General features: G+C 35.0%; 1 protein-coding gene across 12 annotated transcripts in view; it reads right to left on the bottom strand.

The window, feature by feature from the left end:
* Positions 1 to 25,960, bottom strand: part of NAV3 (neuron navigator 3) — an 891,873-nt gene that overhangs the window by 86,139 nt on the left and 779,774 nt on the right. For 7 of the 12 annotated variants that reach the window (XM_016923897.4, XM_509234.8, XM_009425884.5 and 4 more), the window contains 5 exons: positions 10,761 to 10,893; positions 9,353 to 9,623; positions 7,705 to 8,413; positions 5,219 to 5,707; positions 440 to 481 (listed from right to left, as the gene is read on the bottom strand). In XM_016923897.4, the coding sequence (XP_016779386.3) occupies positions 440 to 481; positions 5,219 to 5,707; positions 7,705 to 8,413; positions 9,353 to 9,623; positions 10,761 to 10,893 (1,644 nt within the window). The remainder of the gene's footprint in view (positions 1 to 439; positions 482 to 5,218; positions 5,708 to 7,704; positions 8,414 to 9,352; positions 9,624 to 10,760; positions 10,894 to 25,960) is intronic. The other 5 variants (XM_009425885.5, XM_009425886.5, XM_009425889.5 and 2 more) reach the window with 3 other exon arrangements.

Genomic DNA, 25,960 nt, shown 5'->3' with positions numbered 1-25,960 from the left:
TAGACTGCATGGGTTTTGAATATTTGCATGCATATGACTCTAATAGGCAAAAGTTAGAAGAGTTAATTTTATTTTAATTTGTTGAAGTGAGTTCTGCATTCTACCAAAGTTGCTGCCCCCAAAAAAGTAATGCCTGGGACAAGTTTTTTGTTTGTTTGTTTTTGTTTTGTTTGTTTGTTTGTTTAGTATTATTTCTTCAAAATAGTGATATTCACATTGGAATTTATTTAATTTGAGGGACAGCCTCAATCTCTACTAGTATCTCTACCTAAGGGGCTATCTCACCAACTGTTCGGGCCAGAGAAACCATCAAAATTAAAAGTGATTTCGTCCTCAATGTCATGTGCTACATTGCAAACAAACAAAGAAGGAAGAGAGACAGCACACAAAGTTTACATAACAACAGAGAGGTAGCAATTGTGCTGAGAGGAATATATACCTTAGTCCCTTTTTGGGTAGTGTATTTCTGTCAAGCTGCATGCTGTTAAAACAAAGAAAACCCCTAAGGACATAATGTAAACAAAACTTCCAAATTACACATCCAACAAAAATGGTTCTCTGAACTATAAAAAATAATTTTTTGGTAACACACATATAATGCTTAACTCATTGAAAAAGGCCAACTAAAGGTGACAAGATGTCCATTGCCATCACACATATTTGAGTTCCTTTCTAATGCAGTACCATTCAATGACAGTTTAGTGATAGGATTACTAGAAAATAGATTAAATCACATTAGCATAATTTTCCTCTGAATCCTATTGATTAAATACTATCTTAGTTTTTCCTTCCCTATGCAACTGATTAGACTTTTGCTATGATATCACATGCAAAATGAGATAGATCTGCTCTGGCTAAGTTAGAGTGACAACTTCCAATTGACAGAGATGGTATAAAACATTGTTTAATACTTATCTTTTGTCTTCAAATTATTTTTAATAAAAAGGCATGTTTATTTCCCATTTACACATGTGAAGAAAGATATATGAATGTTTGCTTAAAACTTAATTGATTCTAGTATCATTTATTTGAATATTTTAATGAAATTAAGCTATATCATCTTTTAGAAATCATAAATTAGGTATTTAAAAGGCTATAAATTTTATCATCTCTATTTTAAGGAATTCACAATTGGTAACAAGAAGGAATGAAAAGCTATGTCTAGAGAAAATAAGAAATGGCCTCTCTAAAAATACAGGAAGAGGATATCAACAACTAAGTGGGATAAGTTTAGGGATTTCTTTTATAATCTCTGGCATGTGGATAAGCAAAGTGTAAAATTAATTAAAATTGCAGAATTATAGCTTTCTTCCTTTAGGACATCAAATGATCAAAATTAAATACACAGGATATGCATAATGGGGATGATATAACATGAATGTAAAAAGGCTGACCTAAAATTTGATCACTCAAACCAAAGCTAAAATGTTTTCTTCTATGTGTACTCCATTATTTAGCACTGAAATCAAAAGCATCCAAAGGCTTTATACAACTTTAACTTTATCGGTAATAGCCATGTAAGGTAATTGCTTATGCTGTGTAGAGGCCAGTTACAGTATATATGTTGACTATAGAAGTTTTCTTAAGTACTGTGGATAAACAAACAAAATAAATTATATTGAACAAATATGAGAAATCTCCAAATATGAACCACATGTGCTAAGGCATTTATGTGGTCATAAGTCATTTTAAGGATTATTTATTTCCATGTGTACAAGTTAAAGTTTAATGCCACAAAGAATATGAAAAGTTGGTATTCTTCTGCCAAACTCATCCAGTTGTATAAAAATTATATATTTATATGATGAAGAGCAATTTAATGAAAAAAATTAGAATAAATACATTTAAAGTTACCATAATAATTTAAAGCTTTATTTAGAAATATGTTTGAATCTAGATATTAATGATTTTCTAACATAGACAATTTCTGCAAATCACCAAAGGTTGCAAACTCATATGCCAGCAAGGGCCAGATAGGGCATGAAAATGAATGGGGATTTCAGTCAACAGTCTGAAGCAGACAGGCACTGACTGCCTAGAGCCAATAGTTTCTAGGCAGAAATGTCAAGGCAGCGTTGCCAGATCTGACATTTAAAGACAAACCCGGAATTTGCAAAGTTGGTTACTACAAATTATTTAAAAATTTAGTTGAGTCAGACACATGAAACAAAACCCAAAACAAATATAGACTAGTTATGGCTCAATGGCCACCAATGACCTAGAGCAGCTGCAGAAGAGAAAACTGTTAAAAAGTGTATTTTATTATTTTATTTAATTTAACGAAGAGGAATTTAAACAAAAATTAAAATCTATAGGAAAAGCTACCGATTTAAATATGAGTATCAAAAAATCATCTAAAATTGTAGACAAACAGGTAAATCATGAACTTATATACATCTTTATTATATATCGCTAATTAACTTGCCTTAAAATTTACATTAACACATTTTCTCTCTGGTGTAGCTCTTTGGTTTTCTTAGCATTTCTGACATTCTACTGATCAATTAATTAACCATAATGAAGCCAGTATCACCCACTAGATCTACTTTTCTCTTCAATAGGTCATAAACTTTCTTAAATGTACTTGAAAGGATTAGAGCAATTTGCTATTGCTTGCAGTTCTATTGTCAAGAAAACAAAAAGCTCAGTGTCTTATATTAAAAATTTATTTTAATCTAGTAATTTACTGGAAGGCACTAATTAATATTAATATTATACACTATAGCTATGTAGTTAACATGTACTTTTTACAGCTTAATATTCATTAATGCATTTTATTAAGGCTCAAAGGCAAAACATATTTATCCAAAATTAGTTTAAAGTTTATTTTAGAAAAAGTCTTTATTTGGCCATTTTAATGTAGGAATACTCCCATTTTAAAAATTGGCCTATTTCAGGCTGGTGCCACGGCTCACACCTGTAATCCCCACACTTTGGGAGGCCAAGGCGGGTAGATCGCTTGAAGTCAGGAGTTCGAGACCAGCCTGGCCAACATGGTGAAACTTCATCTCTACAAAAAATACAAAAATTAGCCCAGCATGGTGGTCCGCTCCTATAATCCCAGCTACTCAGGTGGCTGAGGCATGAGAATTGCCTGAACTCGGGAAGCAGAGGACGCAGTGAGCTGAGATGGCACCACTGCCCTCCAGCCTGGGCGACAGAGTGAGGCTCTATTTCAAAACAAATAAGTAACATAACATAACATAAATAAAATTGGCCTATTTCAAAGACTGAACATGTACAATAAATAAATCTGCTTAAAAAGAATAAGAAATTGCGTATTTTCTAGTGTATTTCCATAGTGAAAATTTTATTGACTTCAGTTAAAATATAGATTAGAGTAAAATATTAAAACTGCATTTTGGTTATAGCTATGCAACTAACCAATCTTTCATCTAGTTTTGATTTGAATGTTACTTGGTTATAAATAGTTACTTGACTTTATTTCTGGATCTGGGATTAATGTCTAAATGCTGAAGAAATAGGCTGATGGCTAAATGGCCAACTTGTTGCAGATTATCTTAATAATTAAAAAATGACCAGTTTTGTGGAAGGTGGTTGTGGTTAATAAATGATAACCTGTTTGCACTATGTTTGGTTTGGTTATCAAGTTGGTATTTAGAATCCTTACATATGAGCATACAATCTAGGATACATTCATTAAAACTATAGGTTGTTTATCTATTTTAATATAATTCATTCATTAGAAGTTTTATAAATGACATGTGAAGATGCCCATTTACCTTAGAAGTGCTGAAACTAGAATCAAAGATTTTACAGGAAGCCCGACATTTTAGGTGGAAAAATGAACCCTTACTGGTCTTTACGTATGCTGTCTATAATAGCATATAACAGCAAAACCATAGGGAAATGGTTACATTTTATTTGCTATCACTGAGCTGTTTGCCTTGGCCCAGTTTTTTTCTTTAGGAGGAAAAATGTATTTTGTAATTAGCAGCCCACCATAGGAAACACCAATATTTTAGTTAGTGTTAAAATTACTTTATCATCGGAAAGCCCCATTTGCATGGCTGTCCCTGTCTCATTGTTAGGCAAGTAGGAAGTAAAGAGGGAAAGAAGCAATGTTTTGCTCTGGGTTTTGTATTTCACAAAGTCAAGAGGAAATGAGGAATTTCAAATTGGGACATCCTACATTAAGGGGAAACTGGCGTAATGCAGAGAGTGTCTAGCTAAGGGCTTTAATTGATGTTTAAAAATATCATTCCGGGAGTAAGGCTGAAGGTCTAGAAAATAAATGCCACCATCAATATCAGAGTTAAAAAATAAAAATAAAAATATAAAAATATAAAAATCAGGGGAAGACATAGAAAGATATATCAGGTATTTTACGTGACCAGTATTTCTTTCCACATGTGGCCAAGACCATGTTTAAAGCTTTACTTATGTCAAGAGACAAATAGCATTGCATTTATCAGGAAAAAGAAGTGGTTTTAAGACATTTTCCTGGTGGTAAGAGTCAGTACAGTATAATCAAGAGAGGATCACTTTGAGGAGAAAATTTAGAGTGATTTTGCTCAAAAGGGATGCTTCACAGTAAGCATATTAGGTAAGAAATGCCTTGCTATGTCCTCTACTTTAAGTTTATATATATATATATAAAGCCAATGAGAAACACTTTGTAATATGATTACTTTTTAAGCAGTCTATTGAAAATGGCACTGACACTATAATTTTCTCTAATGATTCATGGCTGACAATTGATTTTTTTTTTTTTTTTAACCAGGCCAACTAGGATTTCCCAGCAATCCATCTGCTATTTTTTCATAGAAGTACAAATGGAACAAATTTAACATATTGCTCTGAGCATAACTATAGAATAATTTCATTTTGGTCTTTCAAAATGCTTAAGTCATCATAAGGAGCTAGTGTTGTTCTGAAGCTTAAGCCAAATCATTAAAATGTCTTCAGGAGACCTCATTCAATATCTAAATACATTCCTTGAATTTTATTCACATTGCCTACTGGGTATAAATGTATGCATTCATATTAACAAAATTATCCACTCACCCTACCTTTAATGATTCTATTCCTCTGTAAATTTGGTAATGAGAGCAAATGAAAGGCCCGGTTTCATCAGTCTTACATCCTTTTGCACAGGGGCACTCACAGTGAAATCAAGGGAATTTAATGGGGTGGGGGTTAGGCATAGTGCAGGGAAGAGGGGGAAGATGTTATCAATGCCTCCAGGAAAGCTCACCTTTCTGAGAGAGTAGATCTCACACTACCCGTTCTCATGAGCAGGCTCTGGACCTCGTGAGTGCCTGTGGTCAGTCCAGACAAGGAGCCATGATGGCTGAGGGGGAGGTCAATGGACTCAGAGCTCGTGTGGAGGCTAGTCATGGACTGGTAGCTCGGAGTATCCTTGCTGCCTGCAGAGGAACTGCTCATATTGGCAGCCCACACGAGACCACCTGATGTGAAAGAGTGAACCGATGCTGGGCTGGAGGCCAACGAGTGACTTAAGCTTATAACATCTGTAGTTAAGTCTGAGGGTTTATTGAAGAGAGGGCTGCTGCTGCCGCTTAGCCCACCAGCACTGCCCATGCTGCCCGTACCGGACGACGGTGACTCCAGACTGCCTTGCCGCGCTAATGTGGTACTAGGGCTGGGCATTACTGAGGAAGATTTCACACCCTCAGTATTAGGTGCAGAGGCAGATTTGCCACCTGCCTTGGCACCAAACAACCTAAAAGAAAAACAAATAACAACTTCAGTTGTTCCAAGAAGCTAATATCCACATTTAATATTTAGGGTTACAGTACACAGAGCCAAGTGTGCTTTGGTGTACTGAACTACAAAGCACTTCCTGTCTCTATGTTAATGAACTTTTATAAGCTTGGACTTCTTTATCAAGTGCAGAAAATCTCTCATATAAGGGTAGGTCAGTACTGAGCTGCTACTAGGGAAAGAGGGGAAGTGGGTGGAACAAAAGTAAGTCAAACATGAAAACCCCTGGTTTTCATAATTTAAGTGATCATGAGACTTTCACTCAAAGTCAGTAGTTTGACCATACTTGCTGTTACCTATTTACAGAACCATTATAATGAAACAACTTCTACGCATTCGATAGACAACACTTAAATGAGCTCTTCTCTTGTTTTTTTTTTTTATTTTTAAATTTTTAAACAGTTTATTCAAAATCTAGATGGAACGCTTAAAGCAAGTTTAGGGAGTTGTGTTGAGTATCTGGTGGTCTGAGTCACTGTCAGGGAGCAGTTGGTTGGAAACAACATTGACATTGTCGGCAACAAGTCAGTTTGTCTGTATTTTCCCCAGCAGAGGCCAAAGGGTTTTATGTCAGTTGCCAGTGCTATTCAAATACATTTTTTAATAGTGATTTGAAACAGATCTGGTGCTGTTAGATTTTGGAGTTTAGTTCAGAAAACATTTTAGTTTTGTAAATGAAGCAGATGGTAGAATCAAATTTATGTAAATATGGAAATACAATGATATGAAGTAATGGCATAATGATTACTAATCGAGTTGCAATGAAATCCATATTTCCTACAGTGAAATATTTTATGACGAATATGAGAAATTGTTTCATAGGTAATGGGCCACAGGAGGGCACTATTGGCTTTTACTTAAGAAACAGAAATATTTACTCTCCCTATAAGCCATAATTCATTCTTCCCAATGAGAATCAGTATTTTAAAAAGACAGTTCTGCAGCATTAATATTACTATGGAGGAATAAAGCCTTTAGGTTTTTCAAACAATCAGGTATCTGAAATTGCTTTATTGTAAAATAAATGTTTCAAAATCTTTCATTTCCTAGATATCAAAGTTCTGGGTTTAGTCAACAGAATAAAAACAAACATTAAAAATATTGAACCCATAATGAACTATAAACCACACTCTACCATTTTGCAGATGAGAAGACAGACTCAGAGAGGTTTAGATATTTGTCCCCAATTTTTAACTGCATTTATTTTCCTACCACTTAAAAACACATGGGTATTTAAAAACAGTGATATCTTAGAGCAGAACTTCACATATTTAATACCAAAAACAATCCAGGAACAGAAATCAAGTCATGATCCTTACCAGAGTCATGTCAAAGAAAGCAGATGAAGAGTTAGAAAGCTTAGCCCACTCTTCAGTTGTGATACTGTACCAAACACTGGAATAGTTTCAAATTATGTCATATCTTGATTGTCTTTAATGTGTCAAGTTATGACACTGTATAAATCTGTCCAATGGAATCTGTTACAAGGAAAACGACTTCATCTACATTTATGATCACCAACTCATTAAGAGCCAGCAAGAAAATGACACTGGAAATGAATGCCAAAAGTCATGAAAACCTATTTGGTTTTAATTTTTAATGTGAAAAGGAGGAATGGAAATCTATGGAAATTTTACAAGCTATTACTTTGCCTTATCACTACACTTAGGTATTACCATCAGCTTTTAAGTCTCTTAGATGTTGTTTGTGTTGCTAGTATCACAATGACAGTGAAACTTTGAAGTTTGACTGTTTCTCAAAATGAGAACTATTTTTTTTGCTAGCTGTTTACATGATAAGCTTCATAGAGCTCACTGTGTACTTTAAAGAATTCTAAGATATATATATACCTTATACATATTTAAAATATATATATACACACATTTATATGTAATGTATGTGTCTAACACATATTTATCCTTTATATTTTTCCAGCATCATTTTATACATCCTTACCTTCGAAATGTGGGTGAGGCAATATCTGGATACTTGGATCCTGGCTGCCTGAGACCTTGTGCACCACAGGCGCTGGCAGAGGTGGGGCTGGATTTGGGGGAACCTGACAAAGAAACACTTTCTGAATCTGAGACTGCTACTTTTTCCTTTTCCTTGTCTGTTTGGTTGACGGTGACAGGACTCGAGCGCCCTGACCCAATTTTAGTTGGTTCTCTCAGTTTTGAGGTGGTGGCCCCAGCAGACTTGCTGCTGACATTGGAATCAATACTGCTGGTACTGGATCTGTGGCCTCCTCGGCCAGGAATGCCACTGGTGCTGGATTTTGAAGGGCGGGGCAAGCTGCGATATTGTAGGGTAGTCTTTGAGCTAACATGCAGCACAACATCATCCTGATTCTGTGAACCGTCCAAACTGGTTTTTCTCCCTGCATTTGACTTCCCGCCAATGGCAGCAGATTTTGGAATTTTACCCAGTGTTGCAGAGCCACTTGTTATGGTTGCTCCACTGCTGGTGATCATGGCAGATGACCCTACTCCACTTGGTTTCTTAAAGCCAAAGGAGCTGGTGGCAGTCGATCTTCCAATGCCTGAGGGGGGCTTTTTCCCTTCATCTCCACTGCTTTTTCCTGCATCTGAAGGAGACCTTTGTAGAGATGATCCTTTTAGGGGAGCTTTTCCTTTCTCAGAAGCTTTGGCATCATCGGTTTTCCCTAATTAAGGAGAAATACACAAATATATGTGCCTGTACAGTTTGATATCGCCACACTTCGTGAAACAATGTGTAAAATGTGAATGCTTCTTTATATTATTTCCCTTCCTAAATGTATTGTCTTAGATCGAAAATCTCATATATTGAGAGGACTGAGTGCATAGCTACAAAAATTTGGCTGTCAGAAGAAACATTATGAGAGATGGAAGAGATAAAATGAAAACATATGTTTTGCTATTTGTTAATGTCTTATATTTTGCAACTCTTTTTAAAAAGATAGCACTTAACCCTATCAAGCTAATTACTAGAAAAAGAATTCATTTGAATATCTGTGAGATGATTATATTTGGAGTACCCTGTTAATTAGTGCTTCAGGTGGCACTATTTATAATTAGGCATTATTTTAAAAATACGGGGAGAGTCTTTTTAAAAAAAGTATGGCACAATTTTGAAGAACTATTTCATTCTCTTCTTTCATGAAGTCTAATACACAGACAATGTTTCAAATCTCCAGCATTCCAATTGATTAGTGTCATTGCTTGTTCCTCTCAGAGTCTGTAGTGCAATTCAGTGGCATATTTAGTGTAAAAATTCCAAACTTTCATTAAGAATGCAGAACAACAACAAAAAAACTTAACTGTTGCTTTAGCAACCTAATCTTATTTCCCCGTTACCTGAAATAACTCTGGCAAGGTAAGGCATCCAGTACCCCTAGTTTATGAGGAGGCTCTCCAGAGAATGCCTAGATATAGGCCCTACTTGGGCTTCTATGACGAATTTGTGAAACGTAGACAGAAAAACTATTTAACTATTTGACTCCATGTTTAATATGGATAAGAATTTGGTATTTTAGAAATGCTATTGTTAGAGAAAACAAAGATTGAATGGAAACAATAAAGTAAAGCACTTTTGCATAACAGCTGGCAAACGACAAGCCTACCAGGTGTTTTGAGTGCACTTGTTCCAGCTTTCTGCCTAGATGGCGCCCCTCCTTGGGCAGACATGCCTCTTCTCCAGGAACCTGTCTGTGAAACAGACAGGGAAGCTTTCTGCCCTCCCTTCTCGGGGTCTTCAGGAAGTCCAGAGGACACAGTCTTCCACTTGCCACCAGCATCCCCATGGCTGTCAAAATCTTCTTCTGGTTTTTTCAGTTCCTCAGGACTATCCCAGGTCTCGTCTGTGGTGGAGCGTTTCTCTGAATCTGTCCTCAGCTATAAAGACAAATATTACAGAAAAACTTTATGAAGAAAAATTTATAAAGTGTGAATTAAGGCAATGAAATGTACTTTCAGATAACTGGATAAATCCAAATATTCTATTTTGATTTACCTTCACTTACATTTTATTAATTTTAGCCACATAATTCCCACTTGCAGATATTAGAGAATTTCAGAATAAATACATGCAGAAAACACCAATTAAACGCTACAGAAAGGTAGAAATTTTCTATATCAAATGTCATAAGTAGTAAGACAAGCTAGAACTTAATGATGTAATGTCCATTTTTCATTTTTGATTTATCATTCACAACAGATCCAGTGATATATTTCAGAGATCATATAAAATTAATCAAGAACTATCTAAAATTAGACTATGAAAATAATTGCTGGATTTTTAAACAAATATATCGATATTGTAAGGAGAGATATGGCAACATAAATCTTTCTGAATTAGATTGTAATCAATTGAATATATATTATATTAAGTATTGATATGTTACTATTATATTAATATGGAATTATACATTATATATTAATATATACACACCATATAGCTTGGTGGTGTAGTTATCTATACAAATATAGTAATTCATCATTAATATATTAAATATATAAATATATATTTATATAATATATAAAATATATATCTATTATATGTTATATATTTTTATATATTTTATATATAAATATCTATTATATAAATATATATTTATATAATAGATATAAATATCTATTATATAAATATATATTTATATACTCTATATATTAACAATAAATAAATATATTTGTATAGATAACTATACCACCAGGCTATATGGTACATATATTACATATATATAAATATGTAATGTATATCATATATATATATATATAAGCTGCTTCTGTTTATTCAAAATTGGCTGCAGTGCACATTGTTGCTCCTCCTAAGGGTTGTGGCTTTAGGAAAGACTAAGATGAAAGATGCTTCAGGGTTCAGGAGTGGCAAAGGGAGTCCTTATTATCTCTGCATTTTCCAGTTTCTGTAATAATTTTGGATTAAGGGCTTGTGCTATACCTTAATCTAATATTAAGTAATTTGGGGAAAAAAACTGGCAGAAACACTGGAAAAAGAAAGGCGGTAATTCTCACCTGAGTATTCTTCCTAGAGGGGACGGTGATGTTGGAGTAAGAGCTGACAGAGGATGTGGTGTTCAGGTCATCAGTGCTGATGTTATCAAGGGTGTCACTGAGACCACTGCTCACTGAACTGCTGTCATCCCAGCTAAAGGCAAGACATGCAAGACCAGTGAATCAAACACAGGATGCACAATGCAAGTCACCTACATTTCCATGCAACATTCACAATTTATTATTAAGACATTCTTTTAAAAAATATCTTATGAAAAGTCACTTATTTCTCATTTTGGGAAAATCATATTTATATGAACTGAGGCTCTACATAAGAATAACCTTATCTGATATTTGGAAAGAATCAGTGTCTAGAGCAGTGTCCAGGTTCGAGAAGAATGTGTGTGGAATGAATAAAATCACTGATACAAATACTGCATGGTATCAGGAAAGAATAATATTACAGCTGACATTTTTATCCTTAAAAATTCAACCAGGAATCATAAAGCATGTACAAATTTATTCTTTGTTCTAAAAATCAAAAACTTGTGCTGTAGTCAGGAACCAGAAAATCATTCCTCATTCTTCCTCCTAGCTTAGGAACTACATTCAATCATTCACAGAGTCTTATTGGATGAGTCTCATTATTCTTTGATCACCAAGAATATTGAGATTCATTCAATCATAGCATCTCTCCTGCCATCCCTCACATTTCCATCCATGATAACATACAGTATCCTCTTATCTGGCCTTCATGCTTTTGATCTTTCCCAATACAACTTTATCTGCTAACATGGAGTCACTGATCAAAAATTCACATCTGGCCATGTCATAACCTTGCTCAACATCCTTCAAAGACTTCTCCTTTCCCAGACTGTGGTTACTAAAATGAAATGCCCGTGCCACACAGTGCACAAGAAAATCCATTTGAAATATAAGAGAAATAGCTAAAATTCTGAATATAGTCATGTATTACATATTGTACTAACTGTATTGTTACATACTGTATTAATAACAGGGACATGTTTTGAGAAATGCATCATTAGGTGATTTTGTTCATTGTGAGAACATCATAGAGTGTACTTATACAAACCTAGATGGTATAACCTAACTATACACCTAAGGTATGTGGTATAGCCTGTTGCTCCTAGGTGTACAGCATGTTACTGTACTGAATACTGCAGGCAACTCTAACACGATGGTAAGCATTTATGTATCAAAACATATCAGAACAATGAAAATGTACAGGAAAATATGTTATTATAATCTTATTGGACCACAGTAATAGATGTGGTCCTTCAATGACCAAATGACTGAAGTGTCATTCTGTGGCACATGACTACTTATTTATTTTTAATCTAAAGAAGGATAAATTAAATAGGCTGTATTAATATCATGTGGAGGCTAACACAGCACCTTCATTTAGTGAATGCATTAGATTATGCAAAAATAGTGTTGAATAAGCAGCATAAGCTGAAGGAAAATGAGAACTCCACAATGAAAAGGTGGACCACAGTTCTCTCATTTACCAGCTGGTTCTCAGTTTACTGTGATATATAGTCTTTATTAGTAGCATGAGAATAAACTAATACAGTAAATTGGTGCCAGGAGCAGGGCACTGCTGTAAAGATACCCATACCTGTGCTCTCTCAAATTAATCCATGCACACTGAATAAACACATTATATACAGACAAAAGCTAAGTCTCATAAAATGGACACATGGATTTAAAAGGCTCCTGCAAATAATCTGTACATTGATGAGAATATTCATCATGAAAGCACAAACTACAAAGAAATGGTGAACTGATACTTTATCTGCTCTTCTATATGTACTTTAAGAGTTACATCATATATGTACTTCAAGAGCTACATCATAAGTCCAAAATAATGGTAATGTATTTAGATCACATATGAAGTCAACTAAAATGTAATTATCAGAAATAAAGAAAATTAAATTTATAGAATTATTGTTAAGGCTGATTCCTCTCTAGGTGTGTATTTTGCTTGAAGTTCTAGCTGCTGAGAGCATAATGCATCATAATTATCCATGACATTTATAATTCAGATTATCAAGAACAATTATATTTTTAATAAGAGCAAAATGGTATTTTGCACTACTATAGCACATATCTGTCATTTGTGGTTGCTCAAATCTTTTAAAAAACCTTCCCTACATCTTAATTTGATAATTTCTCATATCATGACTGACATGGTTTGGCTGTGTCCCCAACCAAATCTCCTCTTGAATTGTAGTAGTTCCCATAATCTTCACGTGTCATGGGAGGAACCCGTTGGGAGGTAATGGAATCATGGACATGGTTACCCTCATGCTGTTCTCAAGAGAGTGAGTTCTCATGAGATCTGATGATTTTATAAGGGTTTTTCCCCGGTTTTGCTCATTCTTCTCCCTGCCACCATGTGAAGAAGGATGTGTTTGCTTCCCTTCCACCATGATTCTGTTTCCTGAGGCCTTGCCAGCCATGCTGAACTGTGAGTCAATTAAACCTCTTTTTTCTTTATAAACTACCCAGCCTTGGGTATGTCTTTATTATCAGCATGAGAATAAACGGATATGGTAAATTGGTACCAGGAATGGGGCACTGCTGTAAAGATACCCAGAAATGTGGCAGTAACTTTGCAACTGGGTAACAGGCAGAAGTTGGAATAGTTTGGAGGCCTCAGAAAAAGATAGGAAGATGTGGGAAAGTTTGAAACTTCCTAGAGACTTGTTGAATGGCTTTGACCAACATGCTGATAATGATATGGACAATGAAATCCAGGCTAAGGTGGTCTCAGATGGAGATGAGGAACTTGTTGGGAACTGGAGCAAAGGTGACTCTTGTTATGCTTTAGCAAAGAGACTGGTGGCATTTTGCCCCTGCCCTAGAGATCTGTGGTACTTTGAACTTGAGAGCGATAATTTAGGGTATCTGGTGGAAGACATTTCTGAGCAGCAAAGTGTTCAAGATATGATTTGGGTGCTGTTATAAGCATTCAGTTTTATGTATCCAGAAAGATATGGTTTGGAATTGGAACTTAATTTTAAAAGGGAAGCAGAGCATAAAAGTTTTAAAAATTTGCAACCTGATGATGCCATAGAAAAGAAAAACTCATTTTCTGAGGAGAAATTCAAGCCTGCTGCAGAAATTTGCATAAGCAACTATGAGCCAAATCTTAATAAGACAATAGGGAAAATGTCTCCAAGGCATGTCAGACAGTTTTGTGGCAACCCTACTCATCGCAGGCCCAGAAGCCTAGGAGGGAAAATTGGTTTTGTGGGCTGGGTCCAGGGTCCCCCTGCTGTATGCACCATAGGGACTTGGTGCCCTGCAACCCAGCTGCTCCAGCTTTGACTAATAAGGGCAAAGGTACAGCTAAGGCCATGGCTTCAGAAGGTGAAAGCCCCAAGCTTTGCCAGCTTCCATGGGGTGTTGAGCCTACATTTGCAGAGAAGTCAACAATTGAGGTCTGGAAACCTCCGCCTAGATTCCAGAGGATGTAAGGAAATGCTTGGATGTTCAGGCAGAAGTTTGCTGCAGGGGTGGAGCCCTCATGGTGAACCTCTGCTAGGGCAGTGTGGAAGGGAAATGTGGGATCAGAGCCCCCACACAGAGTCCCCACTGGGGTACTGCCTAGTGGATCTGTGAGATGAAGGCCACCATCCTCCAGACCACAGAATGGTAGATCCACCTACAGCTTGCACCCATGTGCCTGGAAAAGCTGCAGGCACTCAACACTAGCTTGTAAAAGCAGCCTGGAGGGGGGCTGTACCCTGCAAAGCCACAGAGGCAGAGCTGCCCAAAGCTGTGGGAGCCCACCTCTTGCATAATCATGACCTAGATGTGAGATATGAAGTCAAAGGAGATAATTTTGAAACTTTAAGGTTTAATAATGGCCCTATTGGATTTTGGACCTCCATGAGGCCTGTAGCCCCTTGGTTTTGGTCAATTCCTCCCATTTGGAATGTGTGTATTTACCCAGTGACTGTGACCCTATTTTATCTAGGAAGTAGCTAACTTGCTTTCGAATTTACAGGCTCATAGGCAGGAGGGACTTGCCTTGTCTCAGATTAGACTTTGGACTTGGACTTTTGTGTTAATACTGAAATGTGTTAAGACTTTGGGGGGACTGTTGGAAGGGCATGATTGTATTTTAATTGTGAGAACACGAGATTTGGGAGGGGTCAGAGGTGGAATGAAATGGTGTGGCTGTGTCCCCACCCAAATCTCATCTTGAATTGTAGTTCCCATAAGCCCCATGTGTTGTGGGAGGGACCTGGTGGGAAGTAATTGAGTCATGGGGGCAGTTACTCTAATTGTGTTCTTGTGAGAGTGAGTTCTCATGGGATTTGATAGTTTTATAAGGGGCTTTTCCCCCTTTTACTCATTATCCTTCCTGCTACCATGTGAAGGACATGTGTGCTTCCCCTTCCCCCATGATTATAACTTTCCTTAGGCCTCCCCAGTCATGTTGAACTGTGAGTCAATTAAACCTCTTTCTTTCATAAAATACCCAATTTGAGGTATGTCTTCATTAGCAGTTTAAGAACAGACTAATAGAATGACCTTTACCACCCAAAAATAGGATATAAAAAGCTCACATTCCCAGACTCTCTTACGAACACCTATAGCATGCAGCACAGGGACTATCTATCATTTATAGGCAAGAGGTCACAAATGAGAAAAACAATCTTCTGGCAAGCAAAGTGGCAGAGTCATTTGATTCTTTTCTATTATCTAGCAAATTGTTCAGTTGTTTTCTATCAGCATGGGCAGATATCTGGCCTCAAGTTTCAAGTGTCAGAGGTGTCAGTGGAGGTAGCAGTGAAGCCCTAGTGCTATGATTCGCTAATAGCCTGCAAAAAGGCTGGTTCTAATCATCCCAATAAATGAGAACCTTCCACTATAGTTTAATTCCTTAAATTAGCCAATGTAGATTATTTAGTTTGCAACGTGGAACACCAATAAATACATTTATAAATTTAAAAATATATATTTCTTTACTATATCTTTCTTATATTTGTACATGTTGAACAATGCATACAGTATCTTTTCACAGGAATATATGCATATAAATTATAAAAACACAAATATACACACTTTGATGACCACTGTCTAAAGTAAAGCTCGGCCTCTTTGAAAAGACATATATCAAGAGAATGAGAAGACAACCCACAGACTGGAAAAAATTTTTTCCAAAAGACATATATTTTGGGTGAATAAAGAAACTGAAAACTTGTTTTTTCAATGTGGTTATATAATTGTACATTCTTACCACAAGGAATGAGAATTTCAGTTGCTCCATATCCTTGTCAATACTTGGTATTGTCAGTCTCTGTAAAAGCCTATCTAGTAGTATCTCATTACCATTTTATTTTGTATTTCTCTGATGACTAACGATGTCGAACATTGTTACATGTATTTATTGGAAATTTGAATATATTTTTTGGTGACATGTATGTTCAAATCCTTTGACCACATTTTTATTGGGTTGTCTTAATATTATTGAGTTTTGATAGTTTTTCTAATTTTTTGGATTTTAGTGAATTTTATTTCATTCTATATGGCATTAACATAAACAAGAAGTGGTTCTTATAGTAGTATTGACTTAATGCCTATCCACCTGAGTTAACATTGTCAGTGAATGATACTGGATTAGTATTTTATTATTTTTATTTGTACGCATTTAAATTTTACACATATATAGTGCATAGTGATTTTGTTACACGTATATAATTGCATAGTGATCAAGTATTTAGGTGTTCATCACCTGAGTATAATACATTTTGTTAACTGTAGTCACTGTACTCTGCTATCAAGCATTGAATTTATTTCTTTTAACTATATGTTTACACCTTTTAACTCTCTTCTCTTCACCTTCCCTCCTACCCTCCATTCATCCTTTCCAGTCTCTGTTTCCTACCTACCTTTCCATTCTCCACCTTCATGTAATCAAGTTATTAGCTCCCACATATAAGTGAGAACATGTGATATTTATCTTTTTGTGCCTAGATTATTTCACTTAAGATAATGAACTCCAGTTTCAACCATGTTGCTGCAAATGACAGGATTTCATTCTTTTTAATGGCAGATAGTCTTCCAATTCTATATAACCTATATACAGAAATGGAATATGTATAATGGAATGGAATATAAATATTAGAACATGTAGAAAACATTATATATACACATTATATATACATGTATGTGTGTATACACACACACACACACGCACACACACACAATATATATATATGGCTTTATTTCTGAGCTTTCTATTCCATTCCATTTGTCTAAAAATACCATGCTGTTTTGGCTACTATAGCCTCCAGCTTTGTTCTTTTTTTACATTTTTTTATTTGTACAAATTGATAAAATCCATGTTCAATTTTGTTACATGCATAGATTGCATAGTGATTAAGTCAGGACCAGATTTGTTCTTTATGTTCAGAATTGCTTTGGCTATTTGGGCTCTGTTCTCATTCCATACTAATTTTAGGATTATTCTAATTCTATGAAATATGACATTGGTAATTTGGAAGAAATTGCATTGAATGTGGAAATTGCTTTGGGAAGTATGGTCATTTTAATGATATTAATTCTTTTGAACCATAAACATGGGATGTTTCTCAATTTGTTTGTTTAATCCTTAATTTCTTTCATCAGTGTTTTGTAGTTTTGTGCAGAGATCTTTTACTTCCTTGATTTATTCCCAGGTATTTTAATTTTTTGTAGCTAATTTAAATGGGATCACTTTCTTGATTTCTTTCTTAGCTATTTTATTATTGGGTATTGAAATGCTACTGACTTTTGTATTTTTATTTTGTATCCTGAAACTTTACTAAATTAATTAATCAAATCTAAGAGGTTTTTGCTGGAGTTTTTAGTATTTTCCAGATACAAAACCATATCATCAGCAAAGAGGAACAATGTTACTTGCTCTTTCCAATTTAGATACTTTTTATTTCTTTTGCTTGTCTGATTGTTTTGGCTAGGACTTCTAGTACTATGTGGATAGGAGTGGTGATAGTTTGCATCCTTGTCTTGTTCCAGTTCTTAGAGGAAAGTCTTTAAACTTTGCCCCATTCTGTATGATATTAGCTCTGAGTTTGTCACATATGGCCTTTATTATATTGAGGTATGTTTCTTCTATGCTGAGTTTTAGAGTTTTTTTTCATGAAGAGATGTTGAAATTTATCAAAATTTTTTTTCTGCATCTATTGAGATGATCATATATTCATTTGTCTTATATTCTGTGAAGATGCTTATCATGTTTATTGATTTATTTACGTTGAGTCATACCTGTATCCTTGATACAAACCCTCTGGATTGTGGTATATTATTTTTTTGATGTGCTGTTGGATTGCGTTTGCCAGTATTTTGTTAATGATTTTTGCATCTGTGTTCATCACGGTTATTGGCCTGTAGTTTTCTTTTTGTGGTGTCCTTGTCAGGTTTTGGTTTCAAGGTGACGCTGGTCATGTAGAATGAGCCAGAGAGAATTCCTTCCTCTGATTTATTGTAATAGCATCAAGAAGACTGGTATTCTTCTTTGCATGATTGGTAGAATTAGGCTGTGATTCTATTTGGTCCAAGGCTTTAAAAGAGTTGGGAGATGTTTTTTATTACTGATTCAATTTTGCTAATCATTACTGATATGTTCAGGTTTTCTATTTCTTCCTGATGCAACACCTTGGTAGGTTGTAAGTTTCTAGGAATTTATCTATTTCTCTATATTTTCCATTTTTCAGCATATAGTTGTTAATAATAGTCTCTGATGATCCTTTTTATTTCTGTGGCATCTGTTGTAATGTCTCCTTTATCATTTTTGATTGTGTTTATTTGGATATTCTTTTTCCTTGTTTAGTCTATCTAGTGGTTTATCAATTTTATTTATCTTGTTGAATAACCAAATTTTAGTTTTGTTAATCATTTGTATTTTTTTAGTCTCTATTTGATTTAGTTCTTTTCTGATCTTTATTATTGCGTTTCTTCTGCTGATTTTGGGTTTGATTTGTTCTTGATTTTTTAGTTTCTTCAGGCACATTGTTAGGTTGCTAATTTTAAAATATTTCTGCAAACAGGGACAATTTGACTTCCTCTTTTCCTAATTGTATATCTAGAAAACCCCATTGTCTCAGCCCAAAATCTCCTTAAGCTGATAAGCAACTTCAGCAAAGTCTCAGGATACAAAAACCATGTACAAAAATCACAAGCATTCTTATACACCAACAACAGACAAACAGAGAGCCAAATCATGAGTGAACTCCCATTCACAATTGCTTCAAAGAGAATAAAATACCTAGGAATCCAACTTACAAGGGATGTGAAGGACCTCTTCAAGGAGAACTACAAACCACTGCTCAAGGAAATAAAAGAGGATACAAACAAATGGAAGAACATTCCATGCGCATGGGTAGGAAGAATCAATATCGTGAAAATGGCCATACTGCCCAAGGTAATTTACAGATTCAATGCCATCCCCATCAAGCTACCAATGACTTTCTTCACAGAATTGGAAAAAACTACTTTAAAGTTCATATGGAACCAAAAAAGAGCCCGCATCGCCAAGTCAATCCTAAGCCAAAAGAACAAAGCTGGAGGCATCACACTACCTGACTTCAAACTATACTACAAGGCTACAGTAACCAAAACAGCATGGTACTGGTACCAAAACAGAGATATAGATCAATGGAACAGAACAGAGCCCTCAGAAATAACGCCACATATCTACAACTATCTGATCTTTGACAAACCTCAGAAAAACAAGCAATGGGGAAAGGATTCCCTATTTAATAAATGGTGCTGGGAAAATTGGCTAGCCATATGTAGAAAGCTGAAACTGGATCCCTTCCTTACACCTTATACAAAAATCAATTCAAGATGGATTAAAGATTTAAACGTTAGACCTAAAACCATAAAAACCCTAGAAGAAAACCTAGGCATTACCATTCAGGACATAGGCATGGGCAAGGACTTCATGTCCAAAACACCAAAAGCAATGGCAACAAAAGCCAAAATTGACAAATGGCATCTAATTAAACTAAAGAGCTTCTGCATGGCAAAAGAAACTACCATCAGAGTGAACAGGCAACCTACAAAATGGGAGAAAATTTTCGCAACCTACTCATCTGACAAAGGGCTAATATCCAGAATCTACAATGAACTCAAACAAATTTACAAGAAAAAAACAAACAACCCCATCAAAAAGTGGGCGAAGGACATGAACAGACACTTCTCAAAAGAAGACATTTATGCAGCCAAAAAACACATGAAAAAATGCTCATCATCACTGGCCATCAGAGAAATGCAAATCAAAACCACAATGAGATACCATCTCACACCAGTTAGAATGGCAATCATTAAAAAGTCAGGAAACTACAGGTGCTGGAGAGGATGTGGAGAAATAGGAACACTTTTACACTGTTGGTGGGACTGTAAACTAGTTCAACCATTGTGGAAGTCAGTGTGGCGATTCCTCAGGGATCTAGAACTAGAAATACCATTTGACCCAGCCATCCCATTACTGGGTATATACCCAATGGACTATAAATCATGCTGCTATAAAGACACATGCACACGTATGTTTATTGCAGCATTATTCCCAATAGCAAAGACTTGGAACCAACCCAAATGTCCAACAAGGATAGACTGGATTAAGAAAATGTGGCACATATACACCATGGAGTACTATGCAGCCATAAAAAATGATGAGTTCGTGTCCTTTGTAGGGACATGGGTGAAATTGGAAATCATCATTCTCAGTAAACTATCGCAAGAGCAAAAAATCAAACACCACATATTCTCACTCATAGGTGGGAATTGAACAATGAGATCACATGGACACAGGAAGGGGAATATCACACTCTGGGGACTGTGGTGGGGTGGGGGGAGGGGGGAGGGATAGCATTGGGAGATATACCTAATGCTAGATGACGAGTTAGTGGGTGCAGCACACCAGCATGGCACATGTATACATATGTAACTAACCTGCACAATGTGCACATGTACCCTAAAACTTAAAGTATAATAAAAAATAAAATAAAATAAAATAAAATAAAATATTTCTACTTTTTCAGTGTAAGCATTTATTGCTATAAACTTCCCTCTTAGCACTGCTTTTGCTGTATGCCACTGGTTTTGATATGTTGTGTTTCAATCTTTATTTGTTACAAGAATTTTTTGATTTTCAGCTTAATTTCCTTATTGTCCCAGTGATCAACCAGGAACATGTTGTTTAATCTGCATGTATTTGTATAGTTTCCAACGTTATTCTTGGCAGTGATTTCTAGCATTATTCAACAGTGGTCTGAGAAGATATGTGATATGATTTCAACTTGTAAAAAATTGCTGAGACATGATTTGTGGCCTAACATATGGTGGTCTATCTTGGACATTGTTTCATGTGCTGATGACACAAATTTCATTTTGCTGTGGTTGGATGGAATGTTTTGTAAATGTCTGTTAGGTCCATTTGGTCTAAAATCTAGTTTAAATCTAAAATTTACTGGTTGATTTTTTGTCTAGATTATCTGTCTAATACTGAAAGTGGAGTGTTGAAGTTCTCCACTATTACTGTATTGCAGTCTATTTCTCTCTTTAGGTCTAATATTTGCTTTGTGGATCTGAGTTCTCTAGTGTTGAATGCATATACATTTAGAGTTGTTATTTCCTATTGCTGGGTTAATCTCATCATTATATAATAACATCCTTTGTCTTTTTTATTTTACTCTTTTTGACTTAAAGTCTGTATGATCTAATTTAAGTATAGCTACTCCTGCTCACTCTTGCTTTCCATTTGCAAGGAATATCTTTTACCATTCTTTTACTTTCAGCCTATGTATGTCTGCCTGGTAAGGTAAGTTTCTTGTAATCAGCATATATTTGGATCATATAGTTTTATCATTCAGGCATTTCATAACGTTTAGGTGGAGAATGTAATTCATTTACATTCAAAGTGATTATTGATATGCGAGGCTTCCTGTTATATTGTTGTTTATTCGTTGTCTTATATATTTTTGTTCCTTTCTTTTTCCCTTATTGTTTGTCATTGTGGTTAGTTAGATTTCTCTGGTGGTAACATTTGATACCTCTCTTTAGTTGCTTACCAGGGAGTTTTATACTTTCATGTATTTTCATGATGATAAATGTCGTCCTTTCACTACCAGTTTCCAGACCTCCCTTGAGCATTTATTGTAGGTCCAGTCTAGTAGTAACAAACTACCTCAGCATTTTCGTGTCTGAGAAACCTTTTATTTCTCCTTCATTTACGAAGGATAATTTTGTGGGCTATAGTATTTAAGGCTGATAGTTTTTTTTTTCTTTAAGCACTTTCAATATATTGTCCTATTCTTTCTGGCCTGTAAAGTTTCTGCCAGAAATTTGCTGTCAGTCTGATAAGGTTTACTTCATAGGTTATCATACACTTTCTCTTGCTGTTTTTAGAATTTATTCCTTATCTTTGACTTTCAACAGTCTGATTATAATGTGCTGTGTATAAGACCTTTTTGCGTTTTATCGGCCTAGGGACCATTGAGCCTCCTGCATCCCAAATATCTAAAACTCTTGCTAGACTTAGGAAGTTTTCATATATTATTTAATTAAGTGGGTTTTCTAATCTTTTCTTTGTCTTTTCACTCTCAGGGATATCTATAATTCGTATATTTGGTCACTTTAATGTTATCCCAAATGTCAGGAAGGATTTGATTATTCTCTTTTAATTTTGTCTGACTAGATTATTTCAGAAGACCTGTCTTTACCTTCTGAGATTCTTTCTTCTGGTTGAATGTAGGATATTGTTGAAGCTTTATCTGCATATCTGTTGTAACAGTCGCTTCTTCCTATATTTGAATTCGCTTTCATATGGGAAAATTTTTTCCTTTAGATATACCTGTGATGTTGTTTGGATAGGGTACTGTGGCTTTGATTATGGGTGTGTGCAGTAACGTAGTCTCTCTATGATTTCTTTGGCTACAAACAGTGTCAGTGACATTTGTGATTTCCTTGGTAGGTTAGGGTGTGGTTATTAACAGAAGCTGTGATGAAGCTGTGCTGAGGACTGCAGTGTCAGGTGGGCCAGGCTTCAGGCCCTAGTGGTGGCAGAGGTGGGCTGACTACATGCCTATCTTTGTTCCCCAGGGTAGTGTACAGTGGTACCTCTGTTGGCAGTTACCAGTGGGCTGATGGTGGCTTGCCTGGATGCTGGTAGCTGCAGCAGTGGGCCAGGTGTGAGGAGTTTCTCTGGCTTCTGGGCAGCTGTCATGATGTGGCTGACAGAAGAGGCAGTAGTGAAGTAACCTACTGGAACCCAGACAGTCCATGCTGGTGTTGGCAGTGACTGCCTTTTGCATTTCCATTTGAATTATAGAAATAGCTTGTCAGCTTCGACAGAACATCTGCTGGTGTTCTGTTCACGATTATATTGAATCTATTGATTAATTTGGGAAATACTGATATTTTAACAATATTGTCTCTCAATCCACAAATGAGTATCTCTTCACATATATTGGTCTTCTTTCATTTATTTCAGCAATGGTCTGTAATTCTTGGTATAGGAGATTTCATTTTATAAATTCCTAAATACTTTATTGTTCAATATTTTGATGTTATTGTAAATGGCATATTTAAATTTTCAAATTTCAAATATTTTTTGTTAGTAGATAAATAAAATTGAATTTTGAATCTTGGCTTTGTATGCTATGATCTTGCTAAATTCACTAATAAGTTCTAGATGTTTTATTGATTTTTTTGGCTTTTCTTTATACATGTTCATGTCAACTATAAAAAAAGGCAATTATACTTTTTTCTTTGCTAATCTGTATGCTCTCTACATTTAAATATATTAATGCAACAATAAGATGAAAGCCTTTTATTCATAGCTAACAGATATTTTTTCCTCTATGATAATATTATACTAATATTTAAGTCTAGGAAAAATAACTTCAGAAAAAGCATTATAAAGGAAACAGAAGAAACAATAGAAACCTGGATTAGATTATTAAGTAAATGTTTGTTAGAAATTTTGAATATCATAAAATATAAAATTAGGATTTATATCATATGCCAAATTCAATTCCAATGACTTCAGAATGAGTAAAAGAAGAGAACTATTTCATCAAATATATATTTTGGTTCTCAGGACAAGAATTTTCAAATCACAAAGCAATAAAAAAGATAAAGATACCAACTTGATGAAGAAATCTTTTGTTTTTTTTACATTTTGCAAACATTATCTGAAAGAAAAAAGATAAAATGCAGAAAAAGTTTGCTAAAATGTGATAGAAAATCCTTAAAATTCTTACTAACTGAACCTGAAACAAACCAATAAGAATAATACCAACTTGTCCATAGAAAAATAGACAAATAATTTTATTGGAAAATTCACTAAGAAAAGTTTCAAATATCCCAAGCATATAACGAAACTGAGCTTCATTAATAATTAAACGTGTTAGATAATAAACAAGTAATACAGAGAGAGTCCTTCCTGGTGACTAGATACCATTCTAAGCATTTTCTATAGTAATTCAGTTAATTCTCACAGGAACCTAATATGATTGGTACAATTATCCTCACTTTATAGATTAGGAGACTAAGGCATCAAGAGATTAAATAGCTCACCTAAATTTTCACATACAGTAAATAATGAAGATGGATTTCGAACCAAATATCTCTGGCTGTACAGTACAGTCATTCAACCACAATAATAAAATGCTAATAATGATATAACATTTCTGTCCCATCAAATTAGCAAATAATATTTTATGTATTATCATTAATGTTGTCAGTTGGTATAAGAAAGACGCATTTATCCCATACTGTCATAAATGTATATTGGTAAAAAATTTGAGATTATTTGGCAATATGTATCAAATATTTTAAAATTATTTGAATGTTTGACCTAGTGATACCATTTCTAGGAATCTATCCTAAACAAACACTCAGCATTGTGAACAAAAACTCATTTAGAAAGATATTTATCCCAGCATACATTTTTTCTTAACAATTAAAAAGATTGAGCCATTGATACATGAAATGACATAGATTAATTTCAAGCGCATTAAGTTAAAGATGCCAGATTCAAAAGGCCACATAAGGTATGGTTTTATTTATGCAACATTTAAGAAAAGGAAAAACACTATAGAGATTTAGAACAGATCAGTGATCAGGAAGACTGTGGTAGCAGTTGCATGGCTTGATGCATATGTCAAAATTCAGAACTGAACAATAATAAAACAAATTTTACATGATATTAAGTAATTAAAAATGTAGCTAGCGAAACTGCTGGAAGATTATTGTTTGGATACACATAGGTTAATTAATGATTCCAAGAAGGAAATAATTGTTGAGGCATGCCTTTTAGTTTTTAGATTTTTAATGTTCAGTAACTCGATGGGGCCAATCTTAGTTAATTTGTAGTTCTGGATTCACTCCTGGATTCACAGTTAGAGGCAGGCTTGTTTGAAAACAAATGTGTTATACATTCAAGGACTTTTGCCTTTTGCCTGCTTTTGATGATGAGGGATTCTGAAATATTAACTAAACAATTATTAAAATGAAATTCTGAAGATTTAAAATTGATTTGAGGAAAATGCCATTTGTAGGTAATTTTTCAGCACACACCTCTTTTTTGATGTAATAGCACTTCACATGGCAGGTATTCGAGTCATGCTCTTTGATATTTCATGTTACTGGGGCTCAACAGTCCTACTTAGACATGTACATGTAAAACAGATATTTTGTTTACATAAACAACCAACTCTTATACTTCAGGCATTTAATAGTAACCTCAATCTCAATCAGCTAGGCTATTCAAATTTTCCATTAATCGAAGAAACATGCTTACTACTGAATCTTCTAGATGTATTCTGCTCTCTAATTCAACTACAATCATAAGAATACTGTTTACTAAGGTGATATTATTTTTGATTTCCATAAAAACACCTTCTCACTTCTAACCTTTTAATGATGTATTTTTTTGTTTGTGTTATTAAAAGCAAAAGTATAAGAAATCCATGTGATATAGTTTGGCTCTGTGTCCCTACCCAAATCTCATCTTGAATTGTATTCCCATAATTCCCATGTGTTGTGGGAGGCACCTGGTTGGAGATCATTTGAATCATGGGGGTGGTATCACCCATACTGTCCTAGTGGTAGTGAATAAGTCTTACAAGGTCTGATGGTTTTATCAGGGATTTCTGCGTTTGCATCTTCCTCATTTTCTC

The sequence above is a fragment of the Pan troglodytes genome, chromosome 10, assembly GCF_028858775.2.
Source record: "Pan troglodytes isolate AG18354 chromosome 10, NHGRI_mPanTro3-v2.0_pri, whole genome shotgun sequence".
Lineage (NCBI taxonomy): Eukaryota > Metazoa > Chordata > Mammalia > Primates > Hominidae > Pan > Pan troglodytes.
This window is presented reverse-complemented; position numbering and strand designations above follow the sequence as displayed.